At 42.0% G+C, this 18,235-nt stretch overlaps 1 protein-coding gene, 2 long non-coding RNA genes and 1 pseudogene across 6 annotated transcripts; 3 read left to right on the top strand and 1 right to left on the bottom strand.

Moving 5' to 3' along the window:
- The first annotated feature begins 335 nt into the window (after window positions 1-335).
- LOC125515293 lies at window positions 336-3,268 on the top strand. 4 transcript variants are annotated; one of them, XM_048680749.1, is made up of 4 exons: window positions 336-485; window positions 559-673; window positions 2,603-2,697; window positions 2,815-3,268. In XM_048680749.1, the coding sequence occupies exons 3-4, from the start codon at window positions 2,651-2,653 to the stop codon at window positions 3,005-3,007; spliced, it is 240 nt and encodes a 79-aa protein (XP_048536706.1). In that variant the 5' UTR covers window positions 336-485; window positions 559-673; window positions 2,603-2,650; the 3' UTR covers window positions 3,008-3,268. The 4 variants fall into 4 exon arrangements, with proteins under 4 accessions (XP_048536706.1, XP_048536699.1, XP_048536713.1 ...); XM_048680742.1 differs by having other exon boundaries at window positions 2,618-2,697; XM_048680756.1 differs by having other exon boundaries at window positions 569-673.
- Window positions 3,269-7,272: 4,004 nt separating this feature from the next.
- Window positions 7,273-8,609, top strand: LOC125534891. Its single transcript, XR_007294546.1, has 3 exons — window positions 7,273-7,329; window positions 8,145-8,190; window positions 8,544-8,609. It is a non-coding gene; the product is annotated as an uncharacterized LOC125534891 (long non-coding RNA).
- Window positions 8,610-10,527: 1,918 nt separating this feature from the next.
- Window positions 10,528-12,656, top strand: LOC125534899. Its single transcript, XR_007294547.1, has 3 exons — window positions 10,528-10,553; window positions 11,675-11,780; window positions 12,600-12,656. It is a non-coding gene; the product is annotated as an uncharacterized LOC125534899 (long non-coding RNA).
- A 1,573-nt stretch (window positions 12,657-14,229) lies between these two features.
- Window positions 14,230-16,977, bottom strand: LOC125534906 (annotated as a pseudogene).
- Between the last annotated feature and the right edge of the window lie 1,258 nt (window positions 16,978-18,235).

Consider the following 18,235-nt stretch of genomic DNA (forward strand, 5'->3'; position numbering starts at 1 on the left):
CATCCAATATATTTTCTCATCGGGCTTTTTGGCCCTCTGTTGATGTGGTATGAGTCAACGTGCCATGCGGGCAGGTCAGCGAGCCCTCGTGAAAAAAAGACTTCGGGTGAACCACTTACTAAAGAATTAGGACCTAAAGGTGCGTTCTGAAATAATTAGGACTAAAGTGACATCCGATGAAACAAAACCTCCAGTGCATTTAACTCAATTTTAAACTTTGAGCATTTAAAGAAAACTTTAAACTTCGAGAGTAGTACAAGAATTTATTTCGCAAAAAAATCATTTAGTACGTTTTTTAAATTAAAATCATTTACGTTTTACTCCAGCAAAAAAAATCTGCCCTGCCGGTGGAGAAACGTCTCTTCAATCGACTCGTTGGACACGCACAGAGCCTGCTCCAGTCTGTTCGACCGGAGCGCCGCCTGCCTCTGTTCCTCCCGCCCAGCGACCCGGCGGCCGGCGACCAAGGCAGTGCCCGCGGCGAGGTGAGTTCCACATTCTAATTCAATTCTCTTCCTCCTTGTGAACTCTTGACCGGTTCAATATCTTAAACCATAGGTCTTCGCAGCCTAGGGTTCGGCTTCACCCTTCTCCTCTCCGCATCTCGGTCTTCACCCAGGCGCGGCGGCGGCGCCATCCCGCCCTTCAGCTGTCGACACAGAAAACGCCGCAGGTAACACCCCCTACCCCCCTTGCTTCCTCTGATGAAACGTGGAGCTTGTTCTTGTGGTGGGAAAAGTTTAAATTGAGGGGCAGGTGGTGGGGGCGAGCGGCGTTGCGGGGCGGAGGTGCGGTGAGCGCCGTGGCATGGGATGCAGCGTGACAGCGCCTTTTAATATTCCATGGCTTCTGTGATTCATTCACGGTTACCTATCCTAGTGCTTTTCAGCTGAGATGAAAACTTTAATCTGTTCCATAAGCGTGTGGTAGAATCGGATCAAACACCTATTGTAACTTGCAAATAATCCTTGTAGTTGACATATGCCTGAGGACAAACCTTTTGACCTTGTTCTGCTAATCCTTTCTCCTCCAGGATCTTGGCCTAGACCCCGTTGATCTAGTTCTGTCCTTGGCAACGGAGCATTATTTAGATGGTACTCCCTCCGTGCCATAATACAACAAGTTCTTATTACACCCAATATGTGAGTATATTGGATGTAATAAGATCTTATATTATGGGACGGAGGGAGTAACATAAAGTTCTGGATAGACCGTTCATCGTTGCGGGGCATTTTGGTTACAGTTCAGGATACTCAATTTCTTCGTGCTTGTATAATCGCCTCCGTGTAATGTAGCACAGTACTATGCACAACGATACTTCAGCACCAAGCTCAGCACCTTACTTACCTGAGTGTTGGCTCAGGATTTTTTTTAATTTTCTTGTAGTCCTGCCAAATATTATGTAATACTCAAGATTAGTTATACTTGAATGCCCTCAACTGTATTGGTAGAGGTTGATAGTTTGATAATTTTTGTGATAATCTTGGGTTATACTGCTATAGCACTTTGTTGGTTATATGATTCATATTCTCTGCGGTTTCATGTACTTTTTTTTTTGCTATTGCAGCTCTAATTTGATTGTTTGTTATAGTCCAGATTAAGGCCTCCCTTGGTTCATAGGGTAGGAAACTCGTAGGAATAGGAAAGTCATAGGAAATGAGATGACATGTATCTCAAATCCTATGAGTAGGAATAGGGAAGGAAATGCCCTTTGATTCACATCATAGGATTTTTTCCATTGAGTCTAGGCTAATGTTTATTTTCCTATGAAATGTGGAGGATAGGAAGAATTCCTCCATAGGAATAGGATTCCATTCCTACGAACCAAAGGGCTCTTAAGGAAATTTTTCTATAGAAATCCTACCCTATGAAATTCCTACAAGATTCCTCTAAACCAAAGGAGGCCTAAGGGAGTAGGATCATCTGGTAACTGGCACCCAGGTTTTTCTACTAGTTTGTGTCTAACATGTTACATGTGTAGTCCTGTACTAGAACTCTAGAAGTCAATCATGAGCATCCTATCACATGCTTGTAAGCCCAATTCACAACGACCATTCCAGCTATTTTCCGAGTTTCTTTGTTGGCTCCAGGAGTTGTAAACTTGTAATCTGAGGTACAGAGACTCTGTATCCTCGTTGAACATAAGGTTACTTTCTGCCCGTAAGGTTTCATAACTTGTGACCTTGGTTTAGTGCCCTGCCTCAGTGATAATTTACTCTCATTGTGTCAAACAAAATTCCTTTGAAGTTATAGGCTTTGTTGTTATTACAAGCATGTGAGCAAGTATTCATTCCCAGCTTGTTTGCAAGAATCCTGAGTATAGTTTTCAGCTGCTAGTTTTGTTCCCAGCTTGTTTGTTTGCAAGAATCCTGAGTATAGTTTTCAGCTGCTCGTTTTGTTGCCTTTTTGTGTGGTGAGGACTTCTTAATGCAACTGCCATTTGACTATGAACTATCAAGCTTGTTACAAGCTTCAGATGCCTTTTGTGTAGCGCAATAATCTTTTTCTCTTTGTTGTTTTTCCTTTGCTAGTGGACAGATAATTAGGGTACGATAGCAGATCGTTATTGAATAATTGATTGCGCCCTAATTCTGAACTGTAGTCTTTTCTATTACAGGAAACAATCTGAATCAAGGCAAGGATCGGCGTGATGTCTTTCCTGAGGCTGCTACCTCAAAGGTTGCCCCAATTTGTTAGGTACTCGCACATCTCACCTTTAAAATTTGAGCAAGCCTGTGCTATATCATAAATATTTCCACTATTATGGTGGAAAGGATATCTACTTTAATTTGCTTTCTTGACTATGACACACAGGCAGGTGGAGCGAGATGTCGAGACTGTAATCAATGTTCTGCAGCCAGGTCCAATAGGAATTGTGGAGCATAAGTTCACTGATGCAGAGATCCGCGAGGCGCAAGTCACTGTAAGGAGTGCCGTTGAGAAATGGCGAAGGAACAGTGCTCTGGAGAGAAATGTTGGCACTGGTTCTTTTCATAAATCGAAGTAGCGCTCTACGTCATGACTTGGTGCAGCACCAATACTGAAAATAAAAGTGTGCCGTGGTTGCAACTGTTCGTCTTGGTGTAGTTAATGTGTTCTCTCTGTCAGTGAACAAATGCAATTGATCATGATACACCTCCTCGATGATCTATTATCGGCAAAAGTGTACACTCTGCTCGAGTTTCTGAAATTGTTCTTCTAAAGTTTGATGTTCTAAAAAATATCTCCTCAATCAAAGTGTGCTTTGTGGCACTGTGGATTAAATGGAGTTGCCTCGAGTCGGATGTATGATTTGTTTGCAAAGGGTTACCAATTGCCAAACATCTCTGTAACAGAAGGTGGTTTAGTGTGTCAGGGAACCGTTTGAACCTGTTTCTATCACTGTTGAATTCTTTTTTTTTTAATCAAGTTTGCTGTTTTGCCACAAGAGAATAAAAAAAATTGCGATGTAGAGAATAAAGCAATTTCACGAGCTTTCCCCTTAGTTTTTGTTTTGTTTGTATCTCTCATCAACCCATTTCATTCTCATTATAGCACAAGTTTAAAAAAAACATAACATAGTGCCTAGCTTGAATTTTGCCAAAAACAAGAGTAGCTTAGCTTGAAGTTTGTATCTAAGATCTTGTATTTTAGTTCTACGTTTCTGTATCAAAATGAACTGTTGGGAAGCAACTTCATCTATTTTTTGGTATTCATATATTGCACGATGCTTATTGCCACAGAAGCTGGAATAACTTCATCTATTTCTTTATGTTTTTTTCAATTTTCTCAAAATATAAACACGTGTTTGCTCATTACGTTTTCGCTTTTGCATTACACATTGCCACTGCCTCCTTATACCGACTCCATTTTTGTAATATCTAAACACATGTCATGACGTTCTCGCTTTAGCATTGCCACTGCCTCCTCCTAGCGTTTTTTGGACTTTTTTCAATATTCTCAATATATAAACACGTGTTTGCTCATTACGTTTTCGCTATTGCATTGCACATTGTCACTGCCTCCTTATAGCGGCTCCACTTTTTTTATATCTAAACAGATGTCTGCTCATTACTTTTGCATCGCGTAAGATACATACTGGGAGCACCCCAGCCTCCTCAGAGTTTAGCGATTCCTGACCGTCCGATCTGGTGGTTGATGCCTTTTGGGCCGTCCGATCTAAAGATGGAGAGACGCCGGCCGTCGGATAAAGACGCGACACTGTGGATCGAAACAGTGTGCGCCCCAGGCTGCCACCGCGCGTAATTCCTAGATCCCGCCGAGGATATTTTGGTCATTCCACATACGACTATAAATAAACAGCGGCCTCCGTGCTAAAACCTAGCCGCCGCCTCCTCTTCCCTCGCTCATTTTCACTCCTCCCGCAGCCGCCTCCCTCCGTCCCTCGCTCTCACCGCCGATCCCATCTCCCCTATCCTCCCCGTTCATCCCTAGCCCGCCGCCGGCGCCGGCGATCGCCGTTCCAATCTCCACAGCCCCTCCTTCTCCACCGTGGCCCGTTACTTCGTCAGCAACCTCTCGCCGGTCTGATTCGAGCCGCTCCACGCCATCCCGGCCCGGACCCCCCTTCTTCCAAGCCGGCGCGGCCACCGTCGACGGCGAGGATCAATACCAGCCGCAGGAGGAGCAGGAGTGCGGCGGGAAGGAGGAGGATGATCAGGGGAGGTCGAGCCGCCATCCGCCGCCGGCCGTCGACACCTCCTGTTCGACCACACAGAGAGAGCACCAGACTGTCGTCCTTGCGTTCGTTCTCCTCCAGGAAGAAGACGACCCAAGGTGAGCCACCTTCGATCGATCTCGCAGGGTCAGCGGGGACTACAACCTGAGGCTCCATGGCGGCGGCCAGCGAGTTCATATCTCCCTCGACGAGAGGACAGGTACGCGCCCTGTTGTGTTCCATCCATCGATCCATCCTCCCACTCTTGTCGCCGCCTTCTGTTCCTCATCGCGCCTGCCTCTGTTTGCTTTTTTTGGGTGTATATTCAGGCTCCAGGTTTGCATCGCATGGCGTGTAGCTCCACGGCTTCTTCAGGGCCAGCATCAAGCTGCCCTCTGACTACGCCACCGGCGTCGTCGTCGCCTTCTACGTGAGTACATATATACCACACCCCTACACTGCATCTCGCTTTTTGCAACAAACAACAATAACAACAACAACAAAGCCTTTAGTCCCAAACAAGTTGGGGTAGGCTAGAGGTGAAACCCATAAGATCTCGCATCCAACTCATGGCTCTGGCACATGGATAGCAAGCTTCCACGCACCCCTGTGCATAGCTAGCTCTTTGATGATACTCCAATCCTTCAGGTCTCTCTTAACGGACTCCTCCCATGTCAAATTCGGTCTACCCCGCCCTCTCTTGACATTCTCCGCACGCTTTAGCCGTTCGCTATGCACTGGAGCTTCTGGAGGCCTGCGCTGAATATGCCCAAACCATCTCAGACGATGTTGGACAAGCTTCTCCTCAATTGGTGCTACCCCAACTCTATCTCGTATATCATCATTCCAGACTCGATCCTTCCTCGTGTGGCCACACATCCATCTCAACATACGCATCTCCGCCACACCTAACTGTTGAACATGTCGCCTTTTAGTCGGCCAACACTCCGCGCCATACAACATTGCGGGTCGAACCGCCGTCCTGTAGAACTTGCCTTTTAGCTTTTGTGGCACTCTCTTGTCACAGAGAATGCCAGAAGCTTGGCGCCACTTCATCCATCCGGCTTTGATTCGATGGTTCACATCTTCATCAATACCCCCATCCTCCTGCAACATTGACCCCAAATACCGAAAGGTGTCCTTCCGAGGTACCACCTGGCCATCAAGGCTAACCTCCTCCTCCTCGCACCTAGTAGTACTGAAACCGCACATCATGTACTCGGTTTTAGTTCTACTAAGCCTAAACCCTTTCGATTACAAGGTTTGTCTCCATAACTCTAACTTCCTATTTACCCCCGTCCGACTATCGTCAACTAGCACCACATCATCCGCAAAGAGCATACACCATGGGATATCTCCTTGTATATCCCTTGTGACCTCATCCATCACCAATGCAAAAAGATAAGGGCTCAAAGCTGACCCCTAATGCAGTCCTATCTTAATCGGGAAGTCATCGGTGTCGACATCACTTGTTCGAACACTTGTCACAACATTATCGTACATGTCCTTGATGAGGGTAATGTACTTTGCTGGGACTTTGTGTTTCTCCAAGGCCCACCACATGACATTCCGCGGTATCTTATCATAGGCCTTCTCCAAGTCAATGAACACCATATGCAAGTCCTTCTTTTGCTCCCTATATCTCTCCATAAGTTGTCGTACCAAGAAAATGGCTTCCATGGTCGACCTCCCAGGCATGAAACCAAACTGATTGAGAGTGTGACGAGAGAATTACTGTTAACAGACTTTGGCGTCCGGTACATGTCGAACGGCGAGCTGGACTCGAGTTCCTTACAGGTACAATTCGCCTCTCCCTTATGCAATATGACTAGGCTGGAGTTAGGGGTCATGGCTTCGGGTCAACAACACACGTCTTAGCTCTAACGTGATACAAGGCCCTGATAGATTGCAGATACACTCTAAAAATACCAAACTGTTGAATCGTGAGAAATTCATAGTATATGTGATTCTGTAGATTGTATTTATACGTATATGAAGCTTTTTGCAAAATAGAGCAGAAATAAAATAAAAGAGCTTTTGTTTAGCTTAACAGAGAAAGACTAAGATACATTTTGTTTCTATCACAAGAATGGATGCAAGTGTCTTGTGCATTGGATTCCAAGGGGAAGTCACATCCAGAAAAAAAAAACAAGAATCAAGTGTATGGTTGTGCAAAAAGTCAATAACAAAGAAACAAAGTATGCTAATGTTTGCTCTGATTTATATGATGACATTGCTTCTTGAAACTTAAGACCACTTTGTAATGTTTTGGACAAGCTTTTACCCAAGTGCAGTATTTGGTTTACTGTTTGCCTCAGTGTATCCAACTTTTCTGGTGGACCAAATACATAGCAACACCATGTAATATAGGAAGGAAAGAAAATTTAGTATACGACATAGTGTTGGCATTTTTCATATGGTGAAGTTCTGATCTTGTACTTAATCTAAAACATTAGTGCTATGTTTTACTTTGTTGGTAACCTGTCAATTTGTACGCTTCCTGCCCTTCTCATTTTCAGTGGAACTTAATAATATCATCTCATTAATTTTGTCCCTTGTTATTTTATATCATATGAAAGTTGTTTACGCATCGGTATCTTTTTGCAGAAAGGACTGCATACATTGGACACTTGACTGGAGGTTTAATTCATTTGATATTGTCTTCACTAACTGTGAGTGAGTTTACATTTATCTATCATTACAAAATGCGTTCTTCTGTTCTTCCAGTCTGCATGTTTTGTGACCTTACAACTTCTCCATGATGGCAATATATCTGCTTATGACTATTCTAATTGTTCTCATGGTTGCTTTCCCTTTTGATGACTCATATGCATGATATGTCTCATCCTTAAACTTCTTATCACATTTTGTTTTACTTGGCCGTTGCATCTAGGAAATTTTTGTGTAAACAGATCTACCATTGGTATATATGTTGAAGTAGTAACTTTAAACCTCCCCGCAATACCAAACAATAGTTACTTTAAACCATATGCAAGCCCATTTTACATGAAATTTTCTGGTTTTATCACATTGCATTGTCCACCGATGAATAGAACCTATACAGACTGCTGTATGAATATCATCACCTTTTTAAAAGTTGATTTGCCTTCAGTGGTATGTACTACTATTTTCTTCGACATATAACAATGGATAGAATGTGCACATCTGTGTTTCTATAGTTATTTGCCCTTCATAAAATTTTTCTACCTGCTTAATGATTGTCGTTCAGAATTTAGATGTTTTTTTGGATGAAAGATGATGTTTCATTCTTTTAGTAGTCCACTGGATAGTCCAAAATCTGTTTTACATAGTTAATTATTCGTTGGTAACTCAGAAGTGGTTGTTCATAACTAACCGTGCATGGATGTTTAGTTATGTACCTTGAGCTTTATTGTAGTCTGCAAGAAGTTTCCTACTGTTCCACTCCTCGTTTGTGCATCTTATCAGTAGATGCTTATTTATTTAATCATCTCGATTATTTGATCAGCTGACGGTTCAATTCCACTTTGATGCTTGAATGTCTCGAAAAGAAGGTAAAGATGGATATATGCATCCTGTTGAAGTTACAATTGTTTTTTCTTACTTCTATAGTTGTATTCAGTTTCTAAAGGCCTTTCAAGCTTTCTGTTCTTACGGATATCTGCATTTCCATACATTTTCTCAAGTTGTGGATTTGGAGTGACCAGTATGATTGGGTTCTCCATTAGACATTATCTACAGTCTCCCCGACATTTCTTATTTCATATGCAAGCAGCTAACCAATGTAACATGATTATGTTTTGAGTGTAGCTCTACTTTTTCAAGGATGTTGTTCATAGCTATAATGTTTTTTAAGTATCACATTTTACGATGACTGTACCTATAATGTTGTTCATATAAGATACAGGGCAAAGTATTTGTGCAACCTCTGTCCCTGTCCAACGTGTTGTGCGTTGTAGGAGGAGCAAGCGGACCCCGGTCTGGTATCAAGCCGAGGTGAGCCCCTCCTTCCCATGCATCCTTTTTGTTTGGGAGATGCCGCCTTTTCTTGACTTGTCATGTTGTCATGCGTGCAGCCATGTCCAGGTTGGAGTGGTGATGGCAGCTGCAGCGGGACGGACGACGCCGGCAACAAGCACAGTTCCTCATCTTTGTCTCCGACGAAAAGGATCATCTGGTGACAAAACACCTCCTCCTTCTCTTCTCTGTGTGTGCTCCTCCCATTGATGATAAACAGACAGAAGTTGTTTCAGGACAGGGTATCTTGCTAGGAAACAGACTATGTAGTCTGTACTGTATGTGCCATTAAAACTGTTTATTGTTATTGCAACTGAAGCTGCACAAAAGGGCTTTCGGTTGTTTATACATGACTCAGCCTCCAGTCTCATTATGTACAAATGACTTGATCTAATTATTATGAAAGACCTGTGGGGTGTGTTGCTTTCTGTATAAATAACTTGCTATAATTGTAGGTTTTGTTCTATTTCTTTTTTTTAAACTTGATGCGTCGAGCTTTGAGCTACTATACTATTTTGGATCATGCCTTGGCCGGGCAACGCGCGCCAGGGCGCGCTTCCTATCTTGGTCGATATGTAAATTTTTATTTATTGAAATTACTTTAGGTGATTGGTTGATGCACAGTCCTGAGCAAACAAACCTTACTCATCCCCTTCTCTGTAAATCATTGTATGCAGGTTGTCGGCACATCTTCTAACAAAGTCACCTCCTGTGATCCTTCTGTCGACAAGCAGCTAGACCCAAGGTTAGTCTCTGAAGATGTCTGTTCATAATTTATTATTCTCTAAGTTCCACATGATTAGTCTCCAGAAAAAGCATGGCCGCCGGCACAAAATGGACGAAGAAGAGGTGAGCTGCCGCAACATCGAAGCTCTCGCACCGCTGCTCCCGTTGAGCTCGCGCGTGCGCCGGATCTGATGGCCAACACAGCCCGTCTGTCTGCCGGCACCTCCAAGCAAGGCCTACAACAGCAGGTGAGCCCCCTACTCTGCAATTTTTCTTCACATCCTTTGAAACGCATTGAAAGATCGCTGAAATTTATATATGCTCTATTGTCTTGAAAAATAATGTTATCTAGAAAGATGGCTCTGTCCAAAAGATCACCGAGATCCCAGATGCGGGAAATATGACCACCCCTCGCTTTAGTTTCAACAAGGTGTCAATTTACAGATGTGTCTAAATTTTTCTACATCATTGAACTAGAACTGTTTGGGAGATCAACCAGAAAATTGTTGTTGACATGGCTGTCGATCGTGGCTGCTACATGGATCAAAGCCAGAGCCTTAGTATCAACATGGATTTGTATAACTTCACTGCACTTCCACGCCTGGTCCATGGTTTGCCTGTCGATTTAGATACTGTTTTAGCACTATGTGATTTTACTAAAAATTTAGCAGTCAGTGTTGAACAGGTCGTTACATCGCCACGCTTGAGCGAGTCACATGACAAGGCGTTCAATCAAAGCTCTCTCTATATGTGGTCTACTATAAAATATATTACTATACCATAATAGAATCAAATAGATTGGTTATCCTGTGTTATCATTATGCCGTGCTTTTAGTATATTGTAAATCTTGCTTTGTACCGAATCTTTATGCAAATCGATTATCCTGGGCTACCACTGTGCCATTCTCTTGGAATGTAATGAATCTTGGTGCAAATCAGTTATCCTGTCAAATCTTGATGCTTTTTTACTTAACCACTATTATTATAAATATTGTACTATGCACTGTATTTTGATGCATTCTGTTGAACCAGCTCCTTCTATGAGAGACGCTTGACCATTGCCTTACACAGGCACTACGCGTTGCGCTTTCTGATGTAAATCACTTCCTGGACAGGCGGCACACATCCTGATGCAAATCAGTTCCTGAACACCCAACTTGAGATCAATTATCCCGTAGGTTGACTATACCTTGGTTTTAGTAGTCTTTAATGTTTTTGCTCTATACTTCTGACTACTATTTCTAACTTAGCTTAATAGCCCTTCTGGGCTCAACTGTATTAAAAAATATGGCTTACAATTGTTGTTCTGGATTATGTTGTCCCTTCTGCGTTGTCGGATGCTTTACCTTGGCAGCATGGTTTAAATTCCTTGCTTTCTCCATGTGAATTTTCTTTAAGGAACCAATTTTGCTCTTTGATGTTGCATCGACCAATGCTCGGTACCTAATATAACTAAAAGTCGGTTACCGGGTCAATACACCTTATAAAAATTATGAATGGGCAATATGTGGCCATCTAGAGTAGAATTTGGTTTATTGATTGATACAAGGGTCAAATTAGTCTTTTCTCAAGGTAATCACCACTGTTTTGTTTTTAAGCTTATGTGCCTGATTTTTTTAGGATCTCCGTGTCAAGGTGGGGATATATCAAAGTAATGCCATGTTCTAATTATAAATGAAGAGAAAGTTAAGAACTTAGTAATTACATAGTAATCATGGCTAGAGCATAGAGGTCAGAGATGTCAAATGATTTATTAAAAAATTGTATTTCCAACAACACATTGGGTCACATCGGGTATGCATTTTTTGTAGAATATAAGTCAGGTTTAAAACTTTTTACCACGACAACTAGAGTAAATCCATCGTATATATTCAGTAACGTATATATTTAGATATTTATGATGTTGCATAAGCATATTTCAGTCGCCTGGGAGCACTAGCTGCTGGCGTATATATGTATTCCTTGGTTCTAACAAGATGCATGCCAATCTTAGAAAATATAGTAAGTACCTATCCTGAAATTTATGACTCGCGTGAGGTGACTATCTGTAGATAACTATTGTTCTTGCATAGCTGGTTGATTTATTTGATTATAATCAAACCAAACTATTGTAGTTTTAAGATCGTGGTTATTCAAATGAAAAATGATCAAAGAAATACATGTACAGAGTCACATCTCTTGAGATCATGATTAGGCATGCAATTACTCCTTCAAATTATTGTGATATTGTATATTGCTCTTTAGTCTAATAAATTATGTAATGTGGTGCTCCACCTCCTTCTCTCTTCTTGCCAGGACATATACTCTGTCGGATTGCATCTATGTTCTAAAATCTTTTCCAGACCTAATCAATATGTGAAAGTTTAGTGAGGGGCGCCCCCGTTTACTCACGCCGCTCCAGGTTCACATCTCTCCCTCTCTCTCTGCTCCTCCCATTGTATTGACTTGCAGCTTGCTGCCGGAACCGGATGGGGTCTCCAGCCAGCCTGCCATTTGGCTTGCAGTCCTGGTCGTTGCAAGTTAGCCTTACATATGTACAAGAGTTTTAGTACTTCATTAATGTGACAAAGTGAAGAGAAAATTGTTGCATCGAATTACTAATGGAATGGTTTCGATGAGAACTGATAAAGAATATATTTCACGACTGAGACGTTGATATGAAATTTGAGTATTTAATAGAGAAGTCCAGTTCATATATGAAGAAAAAGAAAGGCATGATGTACTACATTGACGGTGATTATTAGCCCATTATGGTACTTCAAATCTGATAAAGAATATATTTCATGACTGAGACATGGGATTTAGAGTCTTTGTTCTGATATGTACATAAATCTCCTTTTATTTTGTCATGCTACTGATAGTTTTAATATGAGACTATTTTTTCTGTTTATGTCTTATAAATAATGAAATGGCATATATGTTAAGTTCTCCTATTTTAATTATATTATGTTGTCGATGATGTATGGTTCTGGAATTTGGAGATTAACATTCAGGCTTTGGTATCTTGAATCGTTTTGCTTTCTACTAAACTTGATGCAAACAATTTGTCCTATCTGGCACTGGCTTTTTGGAACAAATTTTGTCATGTGCTTGCAAATTAATTATCCTTTTGACTTAGTATACTCAGATTACCATGCTTTTGGTATATCTCTACTGTTTGCGCTCTATACTAAGCTCCTTAGTACTGAAAGAATGCTGTGATTTTCCTTGAATGTACAAGATCTGTACACGCTGGGTCACGGTGCTCAGGCGGGCAACGCGCGCCAAGGCGCGCTTCCGATCTAGTTAGACATTATCGCAGGACCATGCCACTGAAGTGTAGGCCAATTTGTAGGGTTTTTTTTTGTGCTTTTTACAATTTTCTCAATATATAAACAGATGTCTGCTCATTACTTTTGCATTAGACATTATCACAGGACCATTATCGCAGGACCGAGCCCTCCTTCTAGCGTTTTTTTGTAGTAGTATATTATTTACTAACAATATACTTTCTCCGTCTCAAAATAAATGTGTTAATGTTGGTATAAAATTGTTTTAAAATCAAAACACTTACTTTGGGACGAAGGAAGTATATATCTAAACTCATGTTTGCTCATTACGCTTCTGCTTCTACATTTCACACTGCCATTGGACCATGTCACTGAAGTGTAGGCCAAAATTTAGTCTTCTACTCTTACAATTCATTCGGCCAGGCAAACAGACTTGGTTCACTTGTACCCTAAACATCCACACAAACGGTTTGCGCCACCGGAAGTAGCAAAGGGGGAAAATTGCATTTATTTTCCTTCTCCTAAGAGCATTTACCGCCACAACCTGTTAATTTGGACCCTAAACATCCGTGAGCGCGCGGGCCTCAAAATTTGCCATTTGCAATCACTATTTTCAAACACCAAATACATGCAAACACATGCGTGTCAATTATTTTGGATGTTTAGACCGTGTTGGGCCGGCGGGGTTGTTATAAACGCCAAGTAAATTTCTCGTAGTTAAGATTTAACATCTATGTTGGGCCAGCGGGGTTTGGGGTTTAGTCCTACCTCGCTGCGTGAGTAGCGAGGCGACCAACTTAAATAGCCGTGTCGTTCAGAAGTGATAAGTTTCGGTCATCATTATACTCTTTGTGAAAGATATGGACTGTCAGTATTAATCTTCTCTCTTCACAAAGGGAACATCGATGGCTGTCCGGCTCTTTTTGAATCACAATGTGTTGAACATAAAGGGCAAGGTGCAGTCGGATGCAATGGTGGCGACGGAGCTAGCAGAGATCCGACGCGGAGGAGCAAGTGAAAAAGGATAGGTTAGAGGGGGATTTGGTTCACTTTTTGCGGGGGTCAAGCTGTCAGATCCAATGTGGCAGACACGCCCGGGCCGCCTCATATCCGCCCTACATTTAGATTGAATATGAGGGACGCCGTTCAGCCCGAGCATTCGAGACCGACTTGAGGCCGCTGCATGGGTCGGGTTGGTTTTTTTGACCGGTCAGTGACCCTGGCATCCTCCCGAAGGGGAGTTTGAGGCGCGAGGCTGTAGATGCTCTAACCCCACAAAGTGATGGTTTGCGCTGAATTCTAACAAAAAAAATTATCTATATGCTTTGTTCATGCCATAATATTTTGGTCAGGCAGATTCCCTTTATTACCACAGTGCATCAAACCGACAGCGTGTATATTAGAACAAGAATGAGCAACTGGCAGAAAGCTCTCACAACAACATGCATAGCCTGAACAAGAAAACCGTTTGATTCTTTTTTGCAGGGGAGATAGTAACAGTAGATTAACAGATAGCCGCGTCGCATGGTCCAATGGCAGTGCCTGCTCCCTCCCAACACAGATTAACAGTGGCTCCCAACACAGATAACATCCAATGGTAGTGCCTGCATTTCAGACAAAAAACGGATCCGGCTTGCCTGCTCCCTCCCCATGCTCCCATCCGTGCTCCCACTTTATCCTACGGTTGTCTTTTTTTCTCTTTTCTTTCTAATCTAATCATCTCCCCCCTAATTTTAAGGGGATGGGGCCGGGCCTTATTTTGTTCCAATCAAATCAAGCCACGTATGCGGGAGCACGGATGGGCACACGCCGGAGGCAAGTCTCGTCCACAAAAAACCCTAACCTCTTGCACTGCCTTACTGCATTATGACAGGCTGTGACCAACAAAAATAACACAGTTCTGTGTATAGAGTTGGAACAACCAGTAGTAGCAGACTAAAAGACCACTGTGTCAAGCATGGTCCCTAGGGTCTGTACTATGTTCGATGACATCAAATTCGAGACATGCTCCTCCAAGTGCTTCTTTGCATCCTGCCGCCCGACATTTGCTATCGCTAGTTTCTCAGGCGGCAGCTCATCCTCCTCTTGCACTGCCTTGTTGTATTTGATGGCCAGACTCAGCATTTCCTGCACATGGTAACACAAATATTAACAAACCACATTGCAGCTTCAACTAAACTGTTCTTCTGAGCGCAGGTAGGAAGTAGAATGCTACACACCTGAACAGTCTCCTCGTTGGTCTTTGAGTGGGTGTCGAATTTCTTTAAAATCAACCCATCAGTCCATTTCTTTTTGTGTAAGTTCAGCAGCATCTTCTCCTCAAGCTCATTTTTCCGGTAATTGATTGCAATGGAGTAGTAGTGCCTGTTCAGCCCGTGAATAAGTGCCTGGCAACACAGAGATAACACAAACATTTATGATAAATTATAAAGACGAGTTCAGAAGGATCAGCACTATGTAGTACACTAATACTTACCTGAATAGATGGTTTGTTTAGGTGCCCAACATTGGATGTTGTCTGCCTTGGCTCCTGGCCAAGCATCATGGTCTGAGGGTTAATGAGACGGAATGCATCGATGACTACCTTCCCCTTGACACTCTGGATGGGATCTATCACAACAGCAACTGCCCTGGGGTTTAAAGCTTCAAAACTCTGCACGTCCAAGTTTTAAGATGTTACATCTCACAAGCATAGTCAAGTCAATTCAGCAGAAATATTTACATAAGAGTAAATTTCGCCCTTTGTGGAAAAACAAGAGTAAAATCAGAGCAGTTTTTTTTAATTTGAAATAAATTAGGCTTTGAGGCTCGTTGCGAACTTATTTATCACCGCCTCTTATGATGGGACATTTTCCCTTTTCCTATTCTATTCAAGATCAGATGTATACAATTCAACTCAAGTCGCTTCAGAGTTTGGACTTGGGAAGACACACAAATGTGAAGCTCATTAGACTAGCCTCTGTGGCAGGGTTGACTACCACAGAGATACTTGTACCTAGGCAGCAAACATATGACAACTGAAACAAAGTATATGCTATCTTTTAATCCTTTCACTTAAACAGATTAGATTGTTATATGCATGTTTATTAAATTTTTATTACATATATTTTTATGAGTTGGCATACAGTACAGTGGGACTGCAGAACAACCAGCGCATCTTTTTGCCAAAAAAAGTTTAAAAGATAGTTTTTACGATGAAATGGAGAACCGTAAACGATATGTGAGCATGCCGTAAAAAACGATATATGAGCATGGATTAGTGAATTACAAAGCGGAACAATGGAACTGTGGCAAAAATAAAATCAGTTGGTATATGTTTGTCAAACAACGATTCTACAATGCAACAAAGGAACACCAAAAAATATCTGGCATTTGCATAGACCTGCTGAGTATTGATGTCAACTCCTGAAAGCCAGCAACCAATCCAGGATGCGAGTGGTACCACCCTACCACCATTTCAGGTCTGTAAAAGCAACATATGTATTAATAGAATTGTTTGCGTACAAAATAACTGAGCAAAGATCACGCTTCATCATCAAACATTCACCAAAGAAAAACATATATTAAAGCCACGGCCAATATAATTAATAAAACAATTGGCTGGCAGTAAGCATAAAGAAATCTAGATATGTATCCTGCGCTGCATGAGGGGTGATTATGTACATTTAGGAACCTGTAAATTTTGAAAAGAATAAAGTCTAGAACTTGATTTTCTTGAAACGAAATGTAACAGAGCAAGCCATGACTAACTGAATTCTAACACTAGCAGAAGTTTTGGTGTCCACAATTAAGCATAGAACAGACTGAAGGAATACTACAATCAGGAGAGGTATGAACCAAGTTACTATCGCTTATCAAGCATCGCGTACCTCCCGGTCTGCTTGAGCATGTCGAGCATGTTGGTCTGGAAGACGTGGTCGACGGCCTCGACGCTGACCCCGGTCCCGCTCTGCGGCATGGCGAAGACATCCACCACCCTGACCGTGTAGTCGTCGACGAACTCGCCCAGCATCAGGCCCATCACCTCCATGGGCACGCCGACCCTCCCTGCATCAGCAGCAGCGCGTGAGACCGATCTCGAACCATGGCGGGCGCTAGCCTGGCTTGCCAAATCCGGGGGTGGAGAGGGGTGGGGTGACTAGGGTTAGGGTTACCGACTGACCGTGCTCGAGCATCTTCAGGAGAGCGAGGGAGGAGATGTAGACCTGCTCGGAGGAGTCGAGCAGCGGCGAGTCGCTCTCCGGCTGCCCCATCCCGGTGGCGCCGCTGAAGATTCTCTGCAGCCGCTCCATTTTGCTTCTCGCCGCGTTTGCACAGGGCGCGCTTATGTCTCGCTTATAGCGAGGCAGCCCGCCAGCCCGCTACACAGTACTGGGCCAGCCTAGTAGGAACGCGGGTCGTCACGCTGACATCGTGCTGGCGTCAGGATAATTTCTTTCTTATTTTTGTTTACATTTTAAATAAATATATTTTATAAATAAATTTGCTTAAAATAAAAATCTGAATTCGATTTTTGTAAATAGTAACAAGAAAAGGTTAGCACAATTTAAAATAAAATGTTGGTAGCTTTCAAACAAAATGTTCATGACCATAAAAAAATGTGACTGTGTTTCAAAAAATACAATTTTTTTTAAAAAAATGTGTATACAATGTAAAAAAATGTTATACGTAGTATACAAAAATGGTTTGTACCATTCAGAAAATATATGCTATATTTTGAAGAAACATCCTCACATTTCAAAAAAAAATGTTTGTAATATTCACAAAAACATTATATACAAATGTAAAAAAATGTAACATCCTCACGTTTCAAAAAAAATTGTTTGTAATATTCACAAAAACATTATATACAAATGTAAAAAATTGTTCACGTAGTTGAGAAAAATGTCTATTACCATTAAAAGTATATTTCAACATGTATTTAAGAAAAGGTTGACCATGTATTAAAAGAATGTTCAAACACGTTAAAAGAATTGTACATCATGTATTTGAAAATTATTCATCATGTATCAAAAACCTAATTCACGTGTACTGAAAGCACAAGTGCTCTGTGAGTGATTTTGGTAACTAATGTCAACATATCTCTTATTGGACTAATAGTTTTATCTAGTATATTCCAGATAAGTTCAACAGTGACGTGGCAATGACAAGATGATGTGGAATCCCCTTCAAAATGCTAAGGACAAGGATTGGCAAAAGCTCAAGACTCTACATTTTTGTTTAAGTGATCCAAGATCACATTGAGTCCATAGGAAAGCCAATACTATTAAAGGGGATGGGACGTTGCTTAATGATCTTGTTGCTCAAATGCTTAGCGATGTTGCTTCAAAAACCCCAGCCACTTTCTCTATTCACATATGTCCTAAACCCTAATTTCCAGCTCGGCCACACCGACATTTCCCATCCGGAGCCATCGAGTTCATCTGGACTTAGCCACTGTTAATTCGGTCTTACTGATACGGATCTCGGTCGCACCAAGATGGCCTTGTCAGCGCTCTGTGACTTATTGCATTCACTTCGGTCCCACCGAGTTGGCTTGACTGATTCTCTATTGCCTTATTGCTTCACTTCAGTCCCACCAAGATGA

The sequence above is a fragment of the Triticum urartu genome, chromosome 1 (genome assembly GCF_003073215.2).
Source record: "Triticum urartu cultivar G1812 chromosome 1, Tu2.1, whole genome shotgun sequence".
Classification (NCBI taxonomy): domain Eukaryota; kingdom Viridiplantae; phylum Streptophyta; class Magnoliopsida; order Poales; family Poaceae; genus Triticum; species Triticum urartu.

Excerpts from the sequence above, each read along its gene's own strand:
- LOC125515293 (XM_048680749.1), top strand. The coding sequence starts at position 2,651 with ATGTCTTTCCTGAGGCTGCTACCTCAAAGGTTGCCCCAATTTGTTAG. Across the intron at positions 2,698-2,814 it reads AGGTTGCCCCAATTTGTTAG|GCAGGTGGAGCGAGATGTCG; the intron begins GTACTCGCACAT and ends TATGACACACAG.